The 19,778-nt window shown below is 45.1% G+C and overlaps 1 protein-coding gene across 4 annotated transcripts in view; it reads left to right on the plus strand.

Moving 5' to 3' along the window:
* The window catches only part of TSC22D1 (TSC22 domain family member 1), a 90,737-nt gene extending 78,029 nt beyond the window's left edge, over nt 1–12,708 (plus strand). For 2 of the 4 annotated variants that reach the window (XM_054271387.1, XM_054271386.1), the window contains 2 exons: nt 10,264–10,315; nt 11,301–12,708. In XM_054271387.1, the coding sequence (XP_054127362.1) occupies nt 10,264–10,315; nt 11,301–11,558 (310 nt within the window). In that variant the 3' untranslated portion in view covers nt 11,559–12,708. Of the gene's footprint in view, nt 1–9,562; nt 9,843–10,263; nt 10,316–11,300 lie in introns of those variants that run through there. The other 2 variants (XM_054271388.1, XM_054271389.1) reach the window with 2 other exon arrangements.
* The last annotated feature ends 7,070 nt before the right edge of the window (nt 12,709–19,778 follow it).

The following is a 19,778-nucleotide window of genomic DNA, read 5'->3' on the forward strand; positions in this document are numbered from 1 at the left end:
ATCCCTATTGGCCCATCAATAATTTAAATTTATTACAAGCATACCTGAGTGATGGGCATCTGGTCTCTGACAGGTGGACTTGGCAGTGTTAGGTTTTACCTAACATTGACTGAGTTGGACTCAATGGTCTTAAAGGTCTTTTCCGACCTAAATGATCCTATGGTACTGTGATATCAAGGGATAGAAAACTCACTGTATTTATGAGCTAATGTTGTTATTCTTTTTTAAAAAGAGGTTTTAACTCATCATTAGGCAAGTATTAGGTAGTTGTACTCTAATATGAAGAGGTAAAACAAAAGTTTAATAGCCCCTTAAACCTAGTGTTTTCCCTATTTGAAGGTATTTTTTCACTCAAGTCACATCTCAGTCCTCCCAAGGATTTAAAGGATCCTTTCAAGTACCTTGACATCTTTCAGTCTATCAGTATAACTAAATTACCCCCCAGCCTCAGAATCAGTTTAATGTTTCTGTTCTACCTGCATCAGTTTATTGACAGCTTGTTTTAAAATGCAGAGTTCTTCAGAAATAGGGCTGAAAAACAGGTTTGGGCAAGTCAGGAGCCTATCTGAGTGGCAGCAGTGCTATCCTGTGACTCAAACATTCACTTACAAATATTTTTGTTTGTAGTTGTCATGATTGCTTGTACCTGAGCTGCTGATTGATGTTACTGTCCACCTGGTGAGGGCCTCTATCCATTAGTAGTAGCTGGGAACAGTCAGAGAGGAATTCCCCTGTTCTGTACCTTGTGTGGGAGGAGGCATGCCTCCCTGGATGGGAGGTTGCCTAGTGTGGGTTTTAGAAAAGATCCTTCTGTCCTCTGTGCTTGGTGGACAGCAGTGGTTCCTTGGCTCTGTCAGTGGAGATGGAAGAGGGAATTTAAATTCTGTGTTGCAATAGGGATTTTCTCTCCTTCCCATATATTGAGAATAGTGTGGCAGCTCATTGTGTTGTTGCTGTAGAAGAGTGGCTACTGGGCTAACCCTGTGTAGGAATGAGGAAACAATTCCTGGGAGCTGTTCTGGACTCCATGCTTTTCTAACTGCATTACTCAGACTTCTGATACTACAGTTACTTTGGTTTTGTTTTTGTGAGGATTTGGCTTTGTTTTGAATTGTTTTAAGCCACAGAGGTTCAAGGTGTTATTATAATGACAGTGGTTTCTGGAGGATGAACTAATTGTTTTGCAGAAGTATTAGGTGCCTGACAGTATATACACCAGCCTTGGACATCTAATTAAATGGTTTAGGTGGCTATCCACCGAAAAACATGCATCAGCAGTTTTAGGGGAGAGGACAGGAATGCTTCCTAAACAGGACCACTCGTAAATGCAGCCGTCACTGTGTAAAGACGATTACCCAGATACTGATTAGGGATGAAATGATAGGCTGCAATCTTTCCTTTGCAAGTTGTGTATTAAAAGATAAAGAGAATGTCTTCTGCTGTTTGCAGAATGCCTGGCTCAAGGGCAGCTAAATGTCAGTGGTGTGTGCCCTGCATGGCCACCATGGATCCCGCTGTCTCGAGGTGCTTGCTGCAGTTAAGCTGGAAGATGCTGTCCTGTGGAAAATTAGAGCTTCTTACTGCCTGAGGTTCCTTTCCAGGATCAGTAGGGTACTGAGGAAGGCTGGCTCCCATTTAAAGGAGAACCAGGACTTCAGGATATACAGCCTTTTGGAGAGGACCTGGACCCATGCCAGCTGTTTGCAGTCTCTGGCCTAGAAAGTGCTCCAGGGACATGTTCAAAATATGCTGAGCCAGCACACCTGTGTTCTGTTCTCTCTGGTTTGCAGTGTGGCAGGATTTTGAGAACAAAGTGTTGTGCTAAAGTAGGTAATACACCCCCTAAAGCCACAAGGCAGTCAGGTCAAACTATATTTTTGATAAATCCGTTCTTTTAAGTAATTTTTAAGGTTTGAAGCACACCTAATTTCATAGTCTTACCTACTATCCCAGGTATCTTATATTCTATTTCAAGTCAGTATCATTTTACATTTTATTCCTTCAGCAAGGAGAGTGTAAATGGAGATACTCTGTTGGGATTTCTGTGACTGTGAGTCAGCAGGATTTGTGTCTCTTAAATCATTGAAGCTGTGGCTGGATTAAGAAGCCTGGGAGTGCTTTCCCACTGCAAACTTGAGCTGAACCTGTTTCTCAGTGCTATACTGAGTTTGAAGCATGGGCATTCATCAAATTCCTCTCATATGCTTGTTTTCACAGATGGGGGAAGGTACAGGTTAGGCAGGAAATTATCCCACAAATGCTCAACTCATTGTCTGTTTAAGGAAATTAAGATTTTGGGGTATACACACTGTGCAGTAAATCAGGTCATTTTCTTATTTGTTTGTGGAAATTCTCCCCATGCTTCCTGAATGATAATGGAGATACATGGGGTTTGATTTCTAGAAATTTAAATTTCCATTCAGGTAGAAAATTACCTTTAAATTTGCTACAGTAAATTCAGCCTGATAAAGTACAGTTCTTCTTGGATGATACAAAAGGTCTTGAGTTTTTCCTATATTTTCTTAGGAAGTCACCAAAGCATGATAAACTGTGGGTTGTAGCATTACTAGAGCAGTGTGTTTTGACCACTTATAGATTAAGAAATACAGAGTTTCAAATTTGTGTAATATGCATGCATTGGAACCCGGGGAGTTAATCTTAAAGTAATTTCCCTACTTGTACATTGATACTGCTGATAAATGTGAAGCCATTTGCTGGTGATTGCGGAGACTGAAACTGTGGGAGTGGAAATGGGCAACTGGATAGAGGTCTATTGTCTCAAAATACTTACTGAGGAAGAAAAGTGGCACTGAACTCTGAGCTTATTGTCTTTATTTTTCTATACGTGTAAACAAGTTGCAGTGTTGGGAGGTTATTGTTATTTAACAGAATGACCTAAAAATGGTTCTGCACAGCAGGGTGGTAACGAGGGATGAGCCACCACAAAAGCTGAGAAGTGGCCGATTTTCATCCTCGTTCACGGCAGATCGGATTCCCCATCCCGGCTGCTCCTTTCCCACACTGAGGACTTAGATTTTGTTTCTGTACTTTCCATCAGCTGTTCTTAATAATTTCAGTAAAAGCTGGGGTAGGGAACTTCATTCCCAGCTTCCTCAAGACCATAGGCCAACTCTAGTTAATTGCAGAGGTTTTGGCTTTTTTTCCTAGCAACCCTGAGTTGGCTTCTAGTGTGAAGGGCTACTGTAGGGAACACAGGCTTAATTTCAAATGTCATACCAAAAAATGGCCATCAAAGGGCAAATGGTATTCAGTGGGAAGTGCAGACCAACTGTTAATGCTGTATAAATAGTTTTTTTAATAAGCGTGACTAAATTATTAGCTGATCCGAGATTTTCAGTATAGTTTCAAGGGTAACAATTAGAAACAGGGGAGGAGGTGGGAAAAGAGGAAGGAATGAATTAAGGAGTTAAAAAAAAAAAAAGGCATAATGGGTGTAAACTTTACAAGGGGCTGGGAACAGGGGAAATGAAGAGCCTCGAGGTCCTACATCTCCCCCTTCCACAATTAGCAGTACTCAGTAAGACATAATTTTCCCATTCCATGAGAGTATGGTTTTTCCTCAGCCTTAAGCAAACAGAAAATAATACAAGTTCAAAAATAATAGAAGATTACCCTTCTTAGTTACAGTTTAATTTGGCTGTTTTTTTATTTGATTACTAAACCCACTGTGTACTATTGAAGGTAACCTGGGGTGGGTAGACGTCACCCATTTTCTTGTAGTCCTTCCTGGGCTGTTTGTCCCCTGGGTCAGAGATGTTTTTTAATACAGAGAATTTCATCTTTCCAAATGCTTGTCATGTCAGTGTGCCAAAACACTCCCTATGCTTGCCATGCTTGTTATGTTAAGTGTAACTTAAAATGCTCCAGTGACTCTTTCCTTCCCTCTTCATTTCATTTTGGAGTGTGTGGTTGAAAAATCTCTTGTACAGTTAGAATAAGTGAGATTAAATATTTGTGTAAGTGGTTTTTACTTAGAGGTGTTCTTGCCTTTGAGAAAAGCATTTACACATGAAAAGTACACAGAAGACTAGGGAATTGAGCACTTTCTATGCATTAAGTCTTAAATTATTGAAGCCAAATTTCATATGAAGGAAAAATAAATTTGGGTTGTGAAACTTGGAGGTTGTAACATTTTATCACTCTTCTATATATACTGCATTATGACACTAAACTTCTTTCCCACATCCATCCTGGGGACAATGTCAGCATGCAGTGTGACATTGTGTGGAGCTTTCTGGAGGAAAGAAAATATTCCTGGCTCAGATGTCTCACTTAAACTTCCAGGATGTTAACATGTTGCTGGATTCTTTCCTTTGCAGTCCTTGGTCAAGGGCACTTTATGGGATGCTGAGGAGGAGGGCTTTCACTTGTAGTAAAGTCAAATATTTCAGACCTGCTTATTAATGGGTTTCTGAAATCAGGAAAGCCTGTGATTCCCAAGCTGCATGTTACTGCAAATGCATTACTTCTTTAAATTTAAAGTGGAGTAGCAGCTGGATGTAATTTCAGGTTTTGAGCTATGATAGACCTCAGCTGGCTCTGTGAGGGGACTTTAAAACTCATTGGTCATGTACAGAGCACAGACCTTCATCTCAACTGCATTGCTAGATGGTTATCTGTGAATGATCTCGGGAAAGGGGATGCCCTACATCCCTCTCCAAGCATCAAAATTGCTTTAAGATGGCTCATATTTCCCTGCAGAGCTCTCTGATGGGTAACAAGTGGGTCATCTCTTTGTTTGCCTGTCCAGATACTTGATTATAGACAGAATGTTTTGTTTTGTCAGCATTAAAATTGGTAGAATCATTATAATTCTCATTAAAAATAACTAGGATTGACTTGGTAATTAGTTGCCTGTCAAAGAGAAAGAGGATATCCTCAGAGGAACCAGTGAGAACCTCTCCTTGTTTTTCTTTTGATCTTACATGGTTATCTTCTTGCTTTAAATGCAGCCTTCTCTCTCTTGTGCAGAGCTCACAGCATGATACTTCTGTGTATGCACTGTGATCAGAGATACTGTCAGGTTATTTCCAGAGCCCCAGTAGGGTGTGTGTATTCTTTCCACTAAATATTTATTTAGTTATGCTTGCACATCTGGAAAAAAGAAAAAAAAAAGGGGGGAAAAAAAAGATGTACAAATACAGCACTTCATTTCACTGGCATATTGCATAGCTTTCCTTTTTATCTGTTTTTCCTGGAACTAAACCCCAATTTCTAGCAAACAAATAAACTAAATTATAGATGCAAATAAGATTACTGTGGGGGAGGAAAAGCTCACATTTAGGAAAACTGAGAGAGTACTGTCTTGTAGAAAGAGCTTTTTCAATTTAGCAGAAGTATGTAAATTGAAATAGTGGAATTCAATCTAGAAATAAAATACAAGTCTTTTGGAGCTGAGCAGCAAGTTCTTAGTGGCTTGGTGTCTTTAAATCAAGATCTTAAGTAAAGGTTTGGAGCTGGAGGAGGAAGTTGGCTGAGATTTTGTGATCTTTATTTAGGCTATCTGAAGATGGGGCTTGTGTGGGTGGAGTTATTTTGTTTGTTTGGTTGGGTTTTTTTGGTCCTTAGTCTGTTAAAAATACTTGATTTACTGTGGGAAAGAAAGTTTGTTGGACAGCTTCTCCAGTTATGTACCTTTACTGAGATGAAGAAAAAGAAATCATGGTGTCTTGAAATAAACCTTATAAACCTTTAGTCCTTGATGTCAAGTACAGCCAGAGCTGTCTCAGTTATTAGCTTGGCATAATTCTGCATAAGTTGGATGCCAGGAGGGTTGCTGTCAGTACACAAAGAATTTTGAATCTATGAATTTTAAGGCAGAATAGTACTCTGCCATTTATTCTCCATTTTTAGATGCCAAGTGGAATGCACAGTCAGATGTCAGGTAGAATCTAATTACTGTAGCCTTTTTTGAATAAATAGCAGATTTTATTTTTAACCTTTTCAGTACTTGCACTCTGCAGCTGAAAGCTGTAGTTGAAGTTCACAAGATCTGAGCCTGTCTCGGCATAAGATGAAAGTGTGCTGTGACAGCAATTGCTGTTTTTCTAATATGGTTTCTGGTGTGGCATCTTTGTAACATCATCAAAAGATGAGATTTATTTTATGTTCAGAAGATGTTTATCGAGGGCTTTTAATGTTGTCATCTGAAGGGAGCACACACTGACAAGGTACTTAAAAGACAAATGTTTTAACTTAAAGAACTTTTTAACACGCATGGAGAAATATGACAAACCCGACTTGCATACAGACAAAGTGATTCTGTGCTGTAGTTTACCTCATTATGTGCTTGAGATGAAAAGCACTTTATTCAAGTGCTTAGCATGAATAAATTGAGACAAGAGGAAATTATTTAGTGGGAGGAACAGTGTTTAAGAGCTGAAATATTACAAAAGGTGACACGTGCTAAAAAGACTTTGACTACTGTTTGTATGTTCAATTTAAGAAGTCAGTTTACTTGAGGATCAAAGATGCTGGTGAGTTACTCCTTTGCTGTATTGTTCTCTACCCTGCTGATTTCTCGGGAGCCCATCTCGAGTCTTTTTCTGTTACTTTATGCAGTTTGTGAAGGCCTGGGGTGCTCTGTAGATACACAGGCTTTCAAAGCATGTGCTAACAACGTGAATTTGTCCAACCCAGTGCAGGCCTAGAGTGCCGTAACCAAACTGAGGAATTCTGCAGCCTTTTTCACCTCTACTCCCAGGAATTAAGGCTTTTCCAGGAGTCAAATATCATGTATTATCTGTTAATGAGGTCTTAAAAGAGGTGGTTATAACGTTTTGAGTAACACAGTAGTAATCTTGATTAGAAAGTCCTTCTAGAGGAAAACTGAGTTTGGCGAACTATCTTCCTTAAATCTTCCATGTACTTTCATGATCATGAGACATTTGTTAAAAAACAACAGCAAAACCCCAGTCCTTAAGAGTTCAGTGTCTGTCCTTGTCAGGCAGAGGATGGGGAACTGAGAACATCAGAGATAGTGGTGCTGTCCCCTCCTCCCAAAAAAATTCACCCCAATTTTGGAGATTAAAGTAATTTATATCATGAGATTTTTAAAAAAAATCCTAGATGATCCACTTTCTCAGCCATAAAGGGACACTTGTGGTTTGCTTTTTTGTAGAGTGGGCAAAGCAGAGCGTGCATATTAATATGCAGTCCTACTTACGCAGCTGACAGCTTTCTGTTGAATCACAACTCTGCTTGTAGGCCGCTAAAAATAAATGACAGATTTCGTTAAAAGCCCACTGAAGTTAATGGAAGATGGTTAATGAGTTTAGTGGGAATTTGATTTAGGATCATATGTGTTATCTCTACTTTGTGAAGATTAATATAGATTAAAGATGGCAGTGTTGTTAATTTAGTTTGAGAATATGATTTTTCTGTTGTAAACGGAATAATGGCATTTAATAATTATCAGTCGTTGTGGCAGAACCAACAATCATCTTGGAATGAATCCATGACTTTATTTCTACATGTATGAATGAAACCAAATACAATTGTCTGCTGTCTGTCCTGCAACAGCAAAGCAGGAGTTTTCAGGATAAGTCTGTCCAGGCCTGTGAGTTTGCTATCTTCAAGTTCTTCTATAAAGAGCCTGATTAGCAGTGATAGATAGGACTTAGCTGGTTTTGCACTACTCTGCCCTTTCTCTGATAAAGAACTACAAGGCACAGAGGTGTTCCCAGAGCTTTTGTCCAGCTGCAGTTTTGTTAATTGGTGCTGAGTAACTGCCATGGGGAGGAGTCATTTGAGACATCCCTGATTTTGAGCCCAGCCTGTCACAAAACATGAATGTAGCTCCAGCCAAGGAGCTGACAGAGATTCCAGCAGAGATGCCGTGCTGCCGGCCCTGTGTGTGGAAGGGCTCGCCTGGTGGCTGTGTGCAGGGAGAGTGCCCGGGAGGTGTCCCTGCAGCCTGTGGCTCCCGGTGCTGTCCCTGGGGCGAGCTGGAGCCCGGTGCACGTGTTCAAAGGCATCGCTTCCCCTCACTCGCTGTCACGAGTTTGCCAGTCAGCACGGGCAAGGGTTTTTCTAAAACACTTCCTTTAATTGCCAGCCTCTTAGCTGCCACCCTGTGCAAATTCCCCACATATCCAAAGGGTGGGATGAGAGCTGTGCCCTTGTGGGATGTGAACCCTCTATGTATGGTAGCAGGAAAGTGGCTGTGAGGAATTATTATTCTTAAATGTGACCTCCCTGTGAACAGGATTAGTTTGTACTACTCTGCTGGCATTACTGAATGAAAGAATAGTAGTCTAGGACAGCATAAATAAACTAAGAAGGATGATGCAGATACGCAAATGCTAAATTTAGCTTTAAGATGATTATTCCGTGCCTCCTGGCTTTCCTGCTTCTCTGGGAGCAGCACCTGTGATGTATGTGACTTGTAGCTCTTGGAGGAGTTTGCTGTAGAGAATGGAAGAGGTTTTTGACTTATTTTTGCGCCTTTAAGTAATGTAACACATGCTGAAAGTGCAGGTCTAGAAAAGAGTGGTTTTAGGGGCTGGCTGTTTCTTGTGACAGGATTTGATGGTGGTCTAGCTCAGCCTTGGCTCTCTTTCTAGGCTGTTACTGGTAGAGAAGATCATTTGGACAGGCACTGAGTTTAGTTGCTGTCTTCAATGACGCATGAGAGCATAACATTTGTTGAGAAAAACACACAGTTAGTGGGAGAAGGATCTTATCCTAAATTATTAAGGCATGTACTGCAACTTTTAAGACTAAGTGCCTTATGGTGCAACCTAAAAATAAGTGAATAGGCATTTTCCCTGTTACTGCAGAATAATATCAGCCGGCTTGTTAGAAATCCACAGGTTTGTGCCGTATGTGCTTTTGTAGATGATCAGTGGCTGGATATTTTTTTCAAAAAAGGTTTTATGAGCTCATAAGGTGTGTGTAAGGGATGGTGGGGTCTCGTGGCTGTCTGAAAGAGTTTTATCTGCACTGTGCGGGTATCCTGCTTTTCCTGCTTGGCCTGGGCGAAGCGAGCACAGCTGCGGGCTAGGGGCTGCGCTGTGCGGGCACGAACGTGCGGGTGTCGGGCCGCGGCGGAGGCACGGCGGCACCTGGACAAGCCCTGGGAGGCGGCTCCGGGACTTTCCCGCTGCCGCGCGTCGATAGGTGGCGGTGTCGGCGCGGCCACGGACGGCCCTCGGCGCGTCCCGCGCTCCCGCTGGGCCGTGCGGGGTTTCCCCGCCGCTCCTCGGGCCCGCTAATTATTATAATTTTTTCTCTCTCTTTTTTTTTTTTTTTTTTTTTAATTTTTAATCCCCGCTCCGTCGCTGCGGGCAGGGGCGGGCGGCGCTGCGGCAGCGCGCGTGCCGGGGCTCGCGGAGGCTGCGGGACCGAGCCCCCCCCCCCGCGCGTGCGGGTCCGTTCCGCGTGGGCGCCACGGGCCCGCGCGGCGGGGGGATGGGGGGGGGGATGCGCTAATGAGATGCGCGGTGAGGGGCGGGGCCCGGGCAGCGCAGCCAATGGGAGGCGGCGCCGGCGCATAAATGATGGGGGGGGCCGGGATGCCCGGGTTTTGTGCTGCGCGGCGGAGCGCTGACCCCGCTCGGAGCCGGCCGAGCGCGGTCCCGCAGGGTCCCGGCCCCGCCTCGCCCGGCGGAGCGGCCCCGCACGCACACACGCCTCCGAGAGGAGCGAGACCTGAATTATTTTTTTTTCCCGGGGAGCGTTTCTGGCCGCGGTTGCATGAATGCCCAATGTTGTAGACCGGTGGCAATGGATCTAGGAGTTTATCAACTAAGACACTTCTCGATTTCGTTCTTATCGTCATTGCTGGGCACCGACACCTCGTCCCTGAGGCTCGACAGTAGGTAAATAAGTGTTGTGTCGGAGCGGCTCTGCCGGCGCGGCGGTAGCGGGGCAGGTGAGCTCCGGGCTGGCTCCTTTGTCCGGGGGAGTCGCAGCGGCGGCACCGGCGCCCGCCTCTCCCCCCCGGAGCTGCTGCCCTCCCCGGCGCCCAGCGCTTCTGCCGCAGCCTGCCATCGAGCTCCATCTTTATGGTCCGTCGGGGGGCTAAATGTCGGGATATTTGGTCGGGGCTGCGGGCAGAGGGGCTCGGCGCGGCTTTACAGGTTGCTTTGCTGCATTAGAGCATCCTGGTGAGGCGGCGGCAGGGCAGCGGGAGGATGACTTTCTCAGCCAACTGGCTACCAATGCTCGCGTCTCTTGTCTCTTAAATAATTCAGCCGCCGCTAATGTTGTATGTTTTTTCTCTTTCTTTCTCTCTTGCAGCTCCTCTGGTGCAAGCGTAGTAGCTATCGACAACAAAATCGAGCAAGCGATGGTACGTACCGATGGGGCATAAAACCTCGTTCGTGCTTGAAGCAGTAAACAATATGGGGATAGAGCGGCGATACCGTGCTGGGACGCGTTTCGGTAGCGGAGCCGGGACGGAAGGGGAGGCACGGCGTCGGTTTCGGGAGCTTTTTGTTTTTTTGCTATTTTTATTTTTAATTGATCAAAGGCTTCCCGCGGGGAGGAATGCGCACGTTTGTGTATTGATGCCGGGGAGGGAATGACGGCATTGCTCTTGGCTACTGCCTCCCCAAACGATTGATCCCGGCTCCATGCGGCGGTGGAGGGGCGCTGCTGGGCAGCAAGCGGAGCGTATTTTGGGGAGTTTTACATTCCCAAAGAGAGGAGGGCGTTTTGGGGTAGTTTTCATTTTATCTTTTTAACTCCCCCCACAAGCACAGGCGAGCGCATCCCCCGCGGGCTGCAGCGGGACATCCCCGCCGCTGCGCCCTTCTCCCCGTGGGCGGCACGGGCGCTGCGGTGCCCGCAGCCGGCGGGTTCGCCTCGGGGACCGCCGCGGCCGCTGCCCCGGCCCCCGCCCGGCGCGGAGCCGGGGGCCCGGCCGCCCTTTGTTACTGGAGCGGTGCCTGGAGCCGCTCTCCCGGGAGCCTCTCCGGCTGTTGCTAGGCAAACTCCGAGCCTTTAACTCCCGGCTATAAATAACTCGGCCGCCCATTGGCCGCGCCGCGCTCTGACGTCACCCGCGGCCGCGCGCGGACGGCGGGAGGGAGGGAAATGCGGCAACCTGCGCCCAGAACTGGCTGCAGCCGGCGCGCGCGGGGGCGGGGCCTGACGGGGGGCGGGGCCGCTGTGCAGGCCGGGCCGCACGTGAGTGCCCGCGGTGGCAGCCCGGGCCCGGCTCGGCACGGCACGGCAGGGACAGCGCTGCCCGGGGCCGCCCTGCATAGCGGGGCCCGCCGTCCGCGCCCACCGCTGCGCTGCTCCCCTAACGCACACGCTGCTCTGCGTTGCAGGATCTGGTAAAGAGTCACTTGATGTACGCTGTAAGGGAGGAAGTGGAGGTCCTCAAAGAGCAAATCAAAGAGCTGATAGAGAAGAACTCGCAGCTGGAGCAAGAGAACACTCTGCTAAAAACACTTGCCAGCCCAGAGCAGCTTGCCCAGTTCCAAGCACAGCTGCAGACTGGTTCTCCGCCTTCCGCTTCCCAGTCACAAGGGACAGCACAGCAGCCTGCTCAGCCAGCATCACAGGGCTCAGGGCCTTCAGCATAGCTCCCGATGTCATCGCCACCGTGATTGCTGGCTTCTGGACTGTCCAGGGCGAGGAGGACTTGCGGGAATCCGCCACAGCCACCCTTCATCCATTTCAATGCACATTGCAGCCCAGACTGAGGACTCCATGCTTTGCACACATCAGGAGAGGCTTCTCCCCCTTGTATTACACACTCATCAGTCTCTCTCTTACCTCCCTTACCCCTTTGGCTTGAAGGAGTCTATGTCCTTAGGTTGGTTGAATAAAATAAACTTCTTCCAGAGAATTAGCACAAGTACACTGGGGACTCGAGCAGCTTCTGCAAATGGCTGAGAAACGAAGCTGCATGCCTGAATTTTTTTGGTTTGTTTTTAAATCTTCCACTCATCCAGTGCTACAGCTGATACAAGTGCTTTTCAAACTTGGAAACGTGAAGAAATAGACTGGAGTAAAAAGTGATGGCTCAACCCCCTGTAGTGCATTGGGGTTCCAAAGTGTGGACTGGTGCGTAGGATCGAAGAGGGAGAAAGGTAATCTCAGTGTTTAACACTTAATTGTCACCTGAAACCTTAAGTGCAAATATTTGCACCGTTTTCTGAACTAGTGGACAGGTGCATAAAGCTGTATTATATATAGAGAACAGGTAGGTGACAATACAGTTGTTGGGTCATAGGATAATTACCATGAAGGTTATTTGCCTACTGTACATTTGTGTATTTAGTGTAATTACTTTGTAAAATAGAAAACTGTAACTATTTAGGTTGTACAGATTGAAGTTTAGTTGTTTCATTGGCTGATCTGAAGAAGTTTGAAAAGTTTTTTTTTTATGCTACATAAATAAGAATGCACCTACGCAACTGTTCAGAATTTGGCAAATTAATGCTGTTTGTGTAACTTCTGAAGTTCCCTGGCTGCTGATTATCTTGAAGTAAATCATTGTTCATTGTAGTTTGGTTCAAGATGGGGAAAACCACTCCAAAAATTATCAAGCTCTGCTAGCAAAGAATTAAGGAAAAAAAAAATTGGATTTCCCAGTATGGATTTTTTGCATATGATCTGTATAGTAGTATGCATATGTTTTTGTGCATGTTCTCTACAGTTGTAACACGTCGATGTATTTAACTGTTGCACTTGTCAACTTTCAATAAAGCATACAATGTTGATAAATCACTGTTTGTATAGTGTACTGGTGTTAACCACAGCCACGTTTAAGATGTTGCAATGCAGTTTTACATGGGTGGTGAGGTCAGTTCTTGAAAACAGGCAGATACTGAAGTTAAAGGGAGGAGGAGGGAGTAGGGCACCCTGTGACTAAGCAAAATGCTGGGTTTGGTCCAGTCCTGTATGGTCAGGACTGTGGGGCCACAGATATCTGTTGTATATAACAATATATAAGCTGTTTCTTAGTGTCAAACTGTGTCCTTGCCTGTGCACTGGCCACCCCATGCTGGCACAGTTCCCACCCTTAACTGGGTGACAAAGGCAGTAAGCACTGCAGCTATCCCACCACTATTAATTGTGCCTCCTGAAAAACGTTGAGAATAATTTCCAGGTTTGTGCGTGTAAGTTTGGAAAAGATGCTTCTTAGTAATACTGACTAAAATGGAATCTGAGCTTATGAATTTCTAGGTCAAAGAGTAGTGAAGGTGTGATCGATACACTGCAACCAGGGGAGCAAAGGAATTTGCAATTTTACAGCCGTGGAAAAGAAATTAATTTGACTTAAAATATAAAGGTTATTTACAAAGGGTTTTTTATAGGGTCATATGACTGCTCACTTGTAATGAAAATCAGGAGATACTATTTTTGTGGAGCTTCTTGTTACTGAGAGTAATCAAGTGTAGCACAGGAAACAAGAAAGCTGAAGGTTCAAGGTGGGACAGGTCCCTCTTGTGTAATTCATAGCTAAATTTCTGCTTTTGGTGCATACTTACCATGTAGCAGTTAAGGCACTGCTTAGCTGAATCACAAGTAGTTCAAATGCCTTTATTGGGATTTCCATATTAAAGTGTTTGTGTGAGTGTGAACTTGAATTCATAGCTTGTGTTCTTGAGGTTTCAGTGTACAATTTAGGAGTGCTCTTAATGAGGAAACACCAGTGAGAAATGCAGGGTTTTTCTTTCTAATGGATTAAGCTAAAATTAGAAATTGTTGATGGCCTTTGTGGCAGAACAACGCTTGAATTATTTGGATCTGACAAAAGGAATGCTAATTTTGGTGCTTTTTAAAGGGCTTAATTGTCTGCAGTTGCCTGTATTTTCTGACTGTCTCTTCAGTGCTTTCAGGCCATAACATTGTAAAATTGACTTTTTTAATATACTTACACAGATCTGTTTTTTCACCCGCTTCAGCTCTCAAAATTTGTGAATATTTTTATTTTTAATGAAATGGACCTCTGGGGTTTTTTTTAACTGTTCTTTAAGAAATTATTTGGAAGGCTTCAGGATTTTGGTTAGGTAATACATTAATAATTTTACTACACTGTGCTAAACAGTGGCAAGTCTGATCATTTATGTACTGAGTAGTTCCAAACTCTGGAGCTGGTTCTTGGAACTGTTTATTAACCACTAACATGAGGCCAAGCAATGTTTTGTTGCCGAGATGATTTTAGCAATAGCACTGTCAAAGCTGCAGCCTCTTCATGAAATGGATTCAAATTGACTGAAACTGTGCTTAAACTCCAGACAAAGAGTAGATGTTTGTCAGTTATGTTGTAATACTTCTGGAATTAATTGTTTTGATTTTTCCTTTTGTTCTAGAACAAATAATTTTTCAGAGAACTTTAAATCAAATGTTATCAGTGGCCAAGAGTGTTGTCTTTTTCCGCCAAAATTTTTCTTTTTACAAACTCTGAGATGCTCATGTTTTCATCCGCACTGAGTCATATTAAATGTAACCTCTCTTTTATATGTCAACCTTTTTATTCTCTGCATATCTCCAATTCAGTAACTCTTCAGGCTGTATTCAAGCTGTTTGTCATTTCATTTCTTGCTGTCAATTAACTACTGCACACTGGCTTTATTTTTAACAGCAATATGATAAACTGATCAAAGCAAATTATCACTGAGACCAGGTTGCTGGTCTTTTTTCTTCTTATGGCTTTTTTTTTTTTTTTAATCCAAAATTTTTTTGGCAAATAATTCTGAGGCAAGTCTAGGCAGTTCAGATTTTGGGGTCTCCATAAATACTTGAAAGTGGTAACTAGCTGGGGGTAGAGCTACTTTTCCTCAGAGTAGCTGGTCATGGGCTGGATTTGTGACCGAAGCAGATAACACAGGGATGTGTTTGATACAGCTGAGCAGGCCTGACGCTGAGTCAGGGCCTTTTCTGCCTCCCACCCCACCAGAGAGAGGGCTGGGGTGCACAAGGAGCTGTGAGGGGGCACGGCCATGACAGCTGACCCCAAATGACTATAGAGTTATCCTATAAAATATGGTGTGGTGCACAGTGTATAGAGCTGGGGGAAGAAGGGGAGGAAGTTCAGAATGATGGTGTTTGTCTTCCCAAATCACTGTTACGTGTGGTGGAGCCCTGCTTTCCTGGAGATGGCTGAACACCTGCCTGCCCATGGGAGTGGTCAATGGATTCCTTGTTTGCTTCTCTGTTAAACTGTCTTCATCTTAACACACGAGTTTTCTCACTTTTCTGATTCTCTCCCCTGTCCCACTGTGGGGGAGTAAGGAAGTGACTGTTGTGGAAGGAAAGAGAAACGAGCAAGTGGCTGTTGTGGCACTCAGCAGCTGCCTGTTAAACCACAACAGTCCTTTTTGTCACCTTCTGTGGGGCTCGAAGTACCACCAGATGTGATTGGAATGTGCTCCATCGATTTTATCACTAGTATTGCTGTTTTGCTATTAATTGACAGGCTCCTGTTTGTCACAGGGCTTGCTTGCCTGAGTCTAGTGCTCATTAGTGGCTGCCCAGTGCACTGCTGTGCAGCTTATCTCCTTACTCTGTGGTGCCTGAGAACATTTTGATAACAGCCATGGCAATGTGTCGGGCTGGCAGATAGCCAGAGTGCTGCTGCTCTGGACAGGCTGGAACTCCAGCATGAACCTGAGTGGAAGGGCCTGGCATCTGTCGGTGAGTCCATGTGGGAGCTGGACACCCTGAGGCATCCGTGGCCCTGGATAAGGCTGTGCCAGAGCAGGTACATCCCACAACATCTGTGGCCATGGTTGTGTTTGTGCCACAGCAGCTGGACTCTGAAGGGATTGTGGCCCAAGGGTAAGTCCATACTGGAGAAGGCACACCTCGAAACATCAAGGTTCTACTTGAGGTCATGCAAGACTACTCCAAAGTGTGTGGCTGTGGATAAGCCCAGGAGAGAGCAAATACACCCCTGGAGGGACTGCAGTCATGGGTAAGGCCATACTGGAGCAGGTTTATTTTCCAAGGGACTGGCTGTGGGTGAGGCAGGAACATCTCTGAAGGCGTTGTGCCCCATGGAAAAGACCATGCTGAAACTGGTCTACCTCAAAGCAACTGTGGCTGTGGGTAAGTCCATGCCACAGCAGGTGGACCCCTGAAGGGTCTGTGGTTCGTAGATAAGGCTTCACTTGGAGCAGGTACGCTCCTGAAGGAGTGTGGAAAAGTCCAGGCCAGAGCAGGGCAAGCAGAAGAGTTAACTGCAATTTTAAACCCCATGGTCTGCTCCAAATGAACCAGAGGTGGAGATTGTAATGGAAACATCTTGAAATTGTTCTAATGTGGAGTTTGGCTTGGCTCTTATAGGAATTACTGCAGCAGGAATCACCCAAACCAGTGGAGGACAAGCCTTACAGGAAGCAGTGCAAGTGCAGCAGTGACCTGACGTGACCTGCCTTGGTGCCCAGTGACTCCACACAGCACACCACATCTCCTGTCCTGACCAAAGCCAGGGACTAAACAATCTCAAAGGACATTTTGTAGGTGTTTGTGGATGCTTGACAGACACTTCACAGGGCTGATCCATAGACTAAGGAAATGATACCTGTGTGTTATATCAAAGGATGGTGGGTAATGAGGATGTACTGGAGAGTGTGGGACCTAAGCATGATGTAAATAGTATGGAATCAGGAATGGAGAATATGCTGGTTTGGGCTGGGATCGAGCTAGGATTCATCATAGGAGCTAGTGTGGAGCTATAGCTTGGCTTTGTGTGGAGAACAGTGTTGGTAACACAGGGATGTGTTTGTTACAGCTGATCAGGGCTGACGCAGAGTCAGTTTCTGCCTCTCACCCCACCAGTGACAGGGCTGGAAGGGGACACAGCTGGGACAGCTGACCCCAAAGAGATATCCCAGACCATATGGCATCATGCTCAGCATATAAAGCTGGGGGAAGAAGAAGGAATGTTTGGAATTATGGGGTTTGTCTTCCCAAGTCACCATTACATGTGACTGAGCCTTGCTATCACGGGGATGGCTGAACAACTGCCTGCCCATGGGAGGTGATGAATGGATTCCCTGTTGTACTTTGCTGGTGTGCATGGCTTTTGCTTTACCTGTTGGACTGTCTTGATATCAACCTGTAAACCTTCTCACTTCTCAATCTCTCCCCCATCCCAGTCAGGGGAGAGTGAGCAAGTGACTGTTGTGGAAGGAAAGAGAAATACTCTTCAATAACATGCCTGGAAACTGTCCAGAGAGCACCCAGACAAAACCTCCCAGCAGCAGGGGAGTAAATGCAGTGCCTTAGAGATGCCTCTCCCTAATTCTTAGGGAATAAATCAATGCCTGGGAGGCAGCTTCCTGTGGTTCAGCTGCAGAAAGAACCCCACAAGGCTATTTGGGAATTACCACCCATGATTTTTTGTAGCTACAAATCTCAATACAAGGAATTTTAAGTATTATTTATTCCTTGCAGGGAGAAATAGCAGCTTGCTGGCTGGAGGCATACTTGTTTATTTAATATGTGCCATTTGCAAAACCTCTCGTTAAGCATCCTGAGCACATTAGTAACAGGTCACATCTTACAGATGATGCATTATTTGTCACTTTCCTCCTCTCTTTTAGGGTTATATTTTTTAACTTCCTGGTGAATTTTCTGCTGGACTAGACCTGAAATAAGTTAGAAATTCAAGCAAATCAGCCCAATTCCAACCTTTGCTGTTCAGTGTTACTTCAGATGTTTGAAATTAAATGGAGAATGGTTGCTGGAGGGACCTCCTGAGAAGTCTGGAGTGAACTTAGGCATTTGAAATGTTTGGGGATATTCTGGAAAACTCCTGCCACTGGGCCAGTCCTTTTCCTGTGATGAGTAAGCAGACTCTTCTGACTGCATTTATTTAGTATGTGCTGAGCTAGGTCAACAAACGGCCTGCCTGAGAATCCCAGGCAAGGAGTTTCCTGCAGACACTGGCAAGTGCCCACCTCAACTGGGGTCCAATTTCCAACAGGAGCAAAGCCAAGCTCAACAACAAAGTTAAAAGCCAAACCATGAATAAACTGACTTCCTTACATTGTAAATACATCGGAAAAGGGCAGCAGTTCAAAAGGGAAAATCAGCCAAACTCTGATTATTTTCCTTGAAACTGAATCCCAGGGGGTGATTGTCCATTGAGATGCCCCCAGGAGAGTTGTGCTGCGCCAAGAAGCAAGAGGGTTTGGGTAGGACATGGCCCAGAGGCCTCCAAACTGTTGCACAACAGGAATTTGGGTACAGCGTAACAATCGGCTGAGGAAAGGGAAAACAGTTCTCAAAAACCTTATTGCTGAGCTAAACCAGGTTCTCAAGCCATCTTGAATTTTGATTCTTCAGCTGCATTGGGTGGGGGTGGCTTTTCAGTGATGTGCATGTGGTAATACACACTGGATGTGGCTCAAGCCATCATGAGAAAGTAGCTGCAGGTAAAAAAAACAAAACAAAACAAAGTAATAATACTCCAATTTATAGTCTTGTAGTTTGGGTGCACTGAGAGCTCTGTAAAGTTCTCCCTCTTTGGAGCTCCAAAGGCACTGTAAGATGATGAGAGGTTCTGATCTGGCAAGTGGAAGCTCAGGGCAAATCCACCTTAATCTTGGAAGTAACAAAAGGGGAGTGAATAAAACCTTTCAGCCTTAAAACCAAAGTCAAGAAGAACAAACCTCAATGGCCTTCAGAATGGAAAACAGATGAAGTTGTTCATCAGGGAGTACTGGAAGCAATGGACATGAGCTTATTTGTGTATTATTTAAATTATGGTTAGCTGCTTTCCAGTCCAACATACACTCAGGATCTCTAGGATTTGGAAGCTGGGTATCTGTGCTGAGGTTTCAGATCTCTCGCCCCACACCCCCCCCCCCCCCCAAAAAAAAATCTTGTTAAAAGAATCTACCTGCATTATGCTCTCTGTGGAGGCTGCTGTAAATGGCCACTCTTCCTTCCATTAGTTTTATTACCGAGAACGTCCCCGTTCTGCCTTTGCTCCTGCTTTAATTGAAGCTTTGCTAGCAGATAGCCATCAGAAAAGGCATCTGCAATTCAATTAGATCTGTGCTTACACTCCTGATCTCTGTGAAACCGGCCGCTGCCAGAACAGAGTGCCCTCCGTGGGCTCACCTGGGGCTGCAGCCTGCTGTGCTCTGCACTGCATCCCCCTCCTGCCCTGCCGGCCCCGCTTACAGGCGCTGGAAATGAGGATCCATTCCTCACGGGAGGCTTGCAGGAGCTCATTTCCCCTTCCTTGCACAGCCGAGAGAAGCTGGAAACTTAGCACCGCTGGGGAGCCGTGAAACCTGCTTTATAATGTACTGAGAGTGGTTACTTTACTCTGCAGAAGAGAATCTTTCTGCCATGGGAAGTAGGGCATTAAGGAGTTCCAAAGGTGCTCCAGGGGTAACTTATTGCATCTTTTGCATAGACATGGAAGCATGATGAATTCATAGGAATGTCCATACTAAAATAAGTTGAGCTTTTTTGCTGACTTAATTCAGTCTCTGGTGCTGTTAGTGGCATCTTCCCTGGTGCCAGCTACTCCAGGGCCACCATTCCTGCTTGCACCTCACTGACCTTGTGAGGTGACTGAGGTGAGGACCAAACATCTGGGCAGGCCAGACCACTGAAACTCTGCAAGGAACAGTTCTTTGGAAATATTTCCATGACCCTAGAGGTAAATGTTTGTCTCTAAGTGATGTCAGGCTGGTCCCTGACACAACCTTGTTTATAAATGCTCCAGAAGGATGTTACAAAGTGCTTCAGTGGTCTTGCTTAAAGCATTTGTAAGAACTGATTATAGACTTGCAAAATCACAAGTGAAAGAAGCCAGAAGGCTTCTTTGT

The sequence above is a fragment of the Melozone crissalis genome, unplaced genomic scaffold (genome assembly GCF_028551555.1).
Source record: "Melozone crissalis strain CALT ecotype California unplaced genomic scaffold, PUWL_Pcris_2 ptg000013l_1, whole genome shotgun sequence".
Lineage (NCBI taxonomy): Eukaryota > Metazoa > Chordata > Aves > Passeriformes > Passerellidae > Melozone > Melozone crissalis.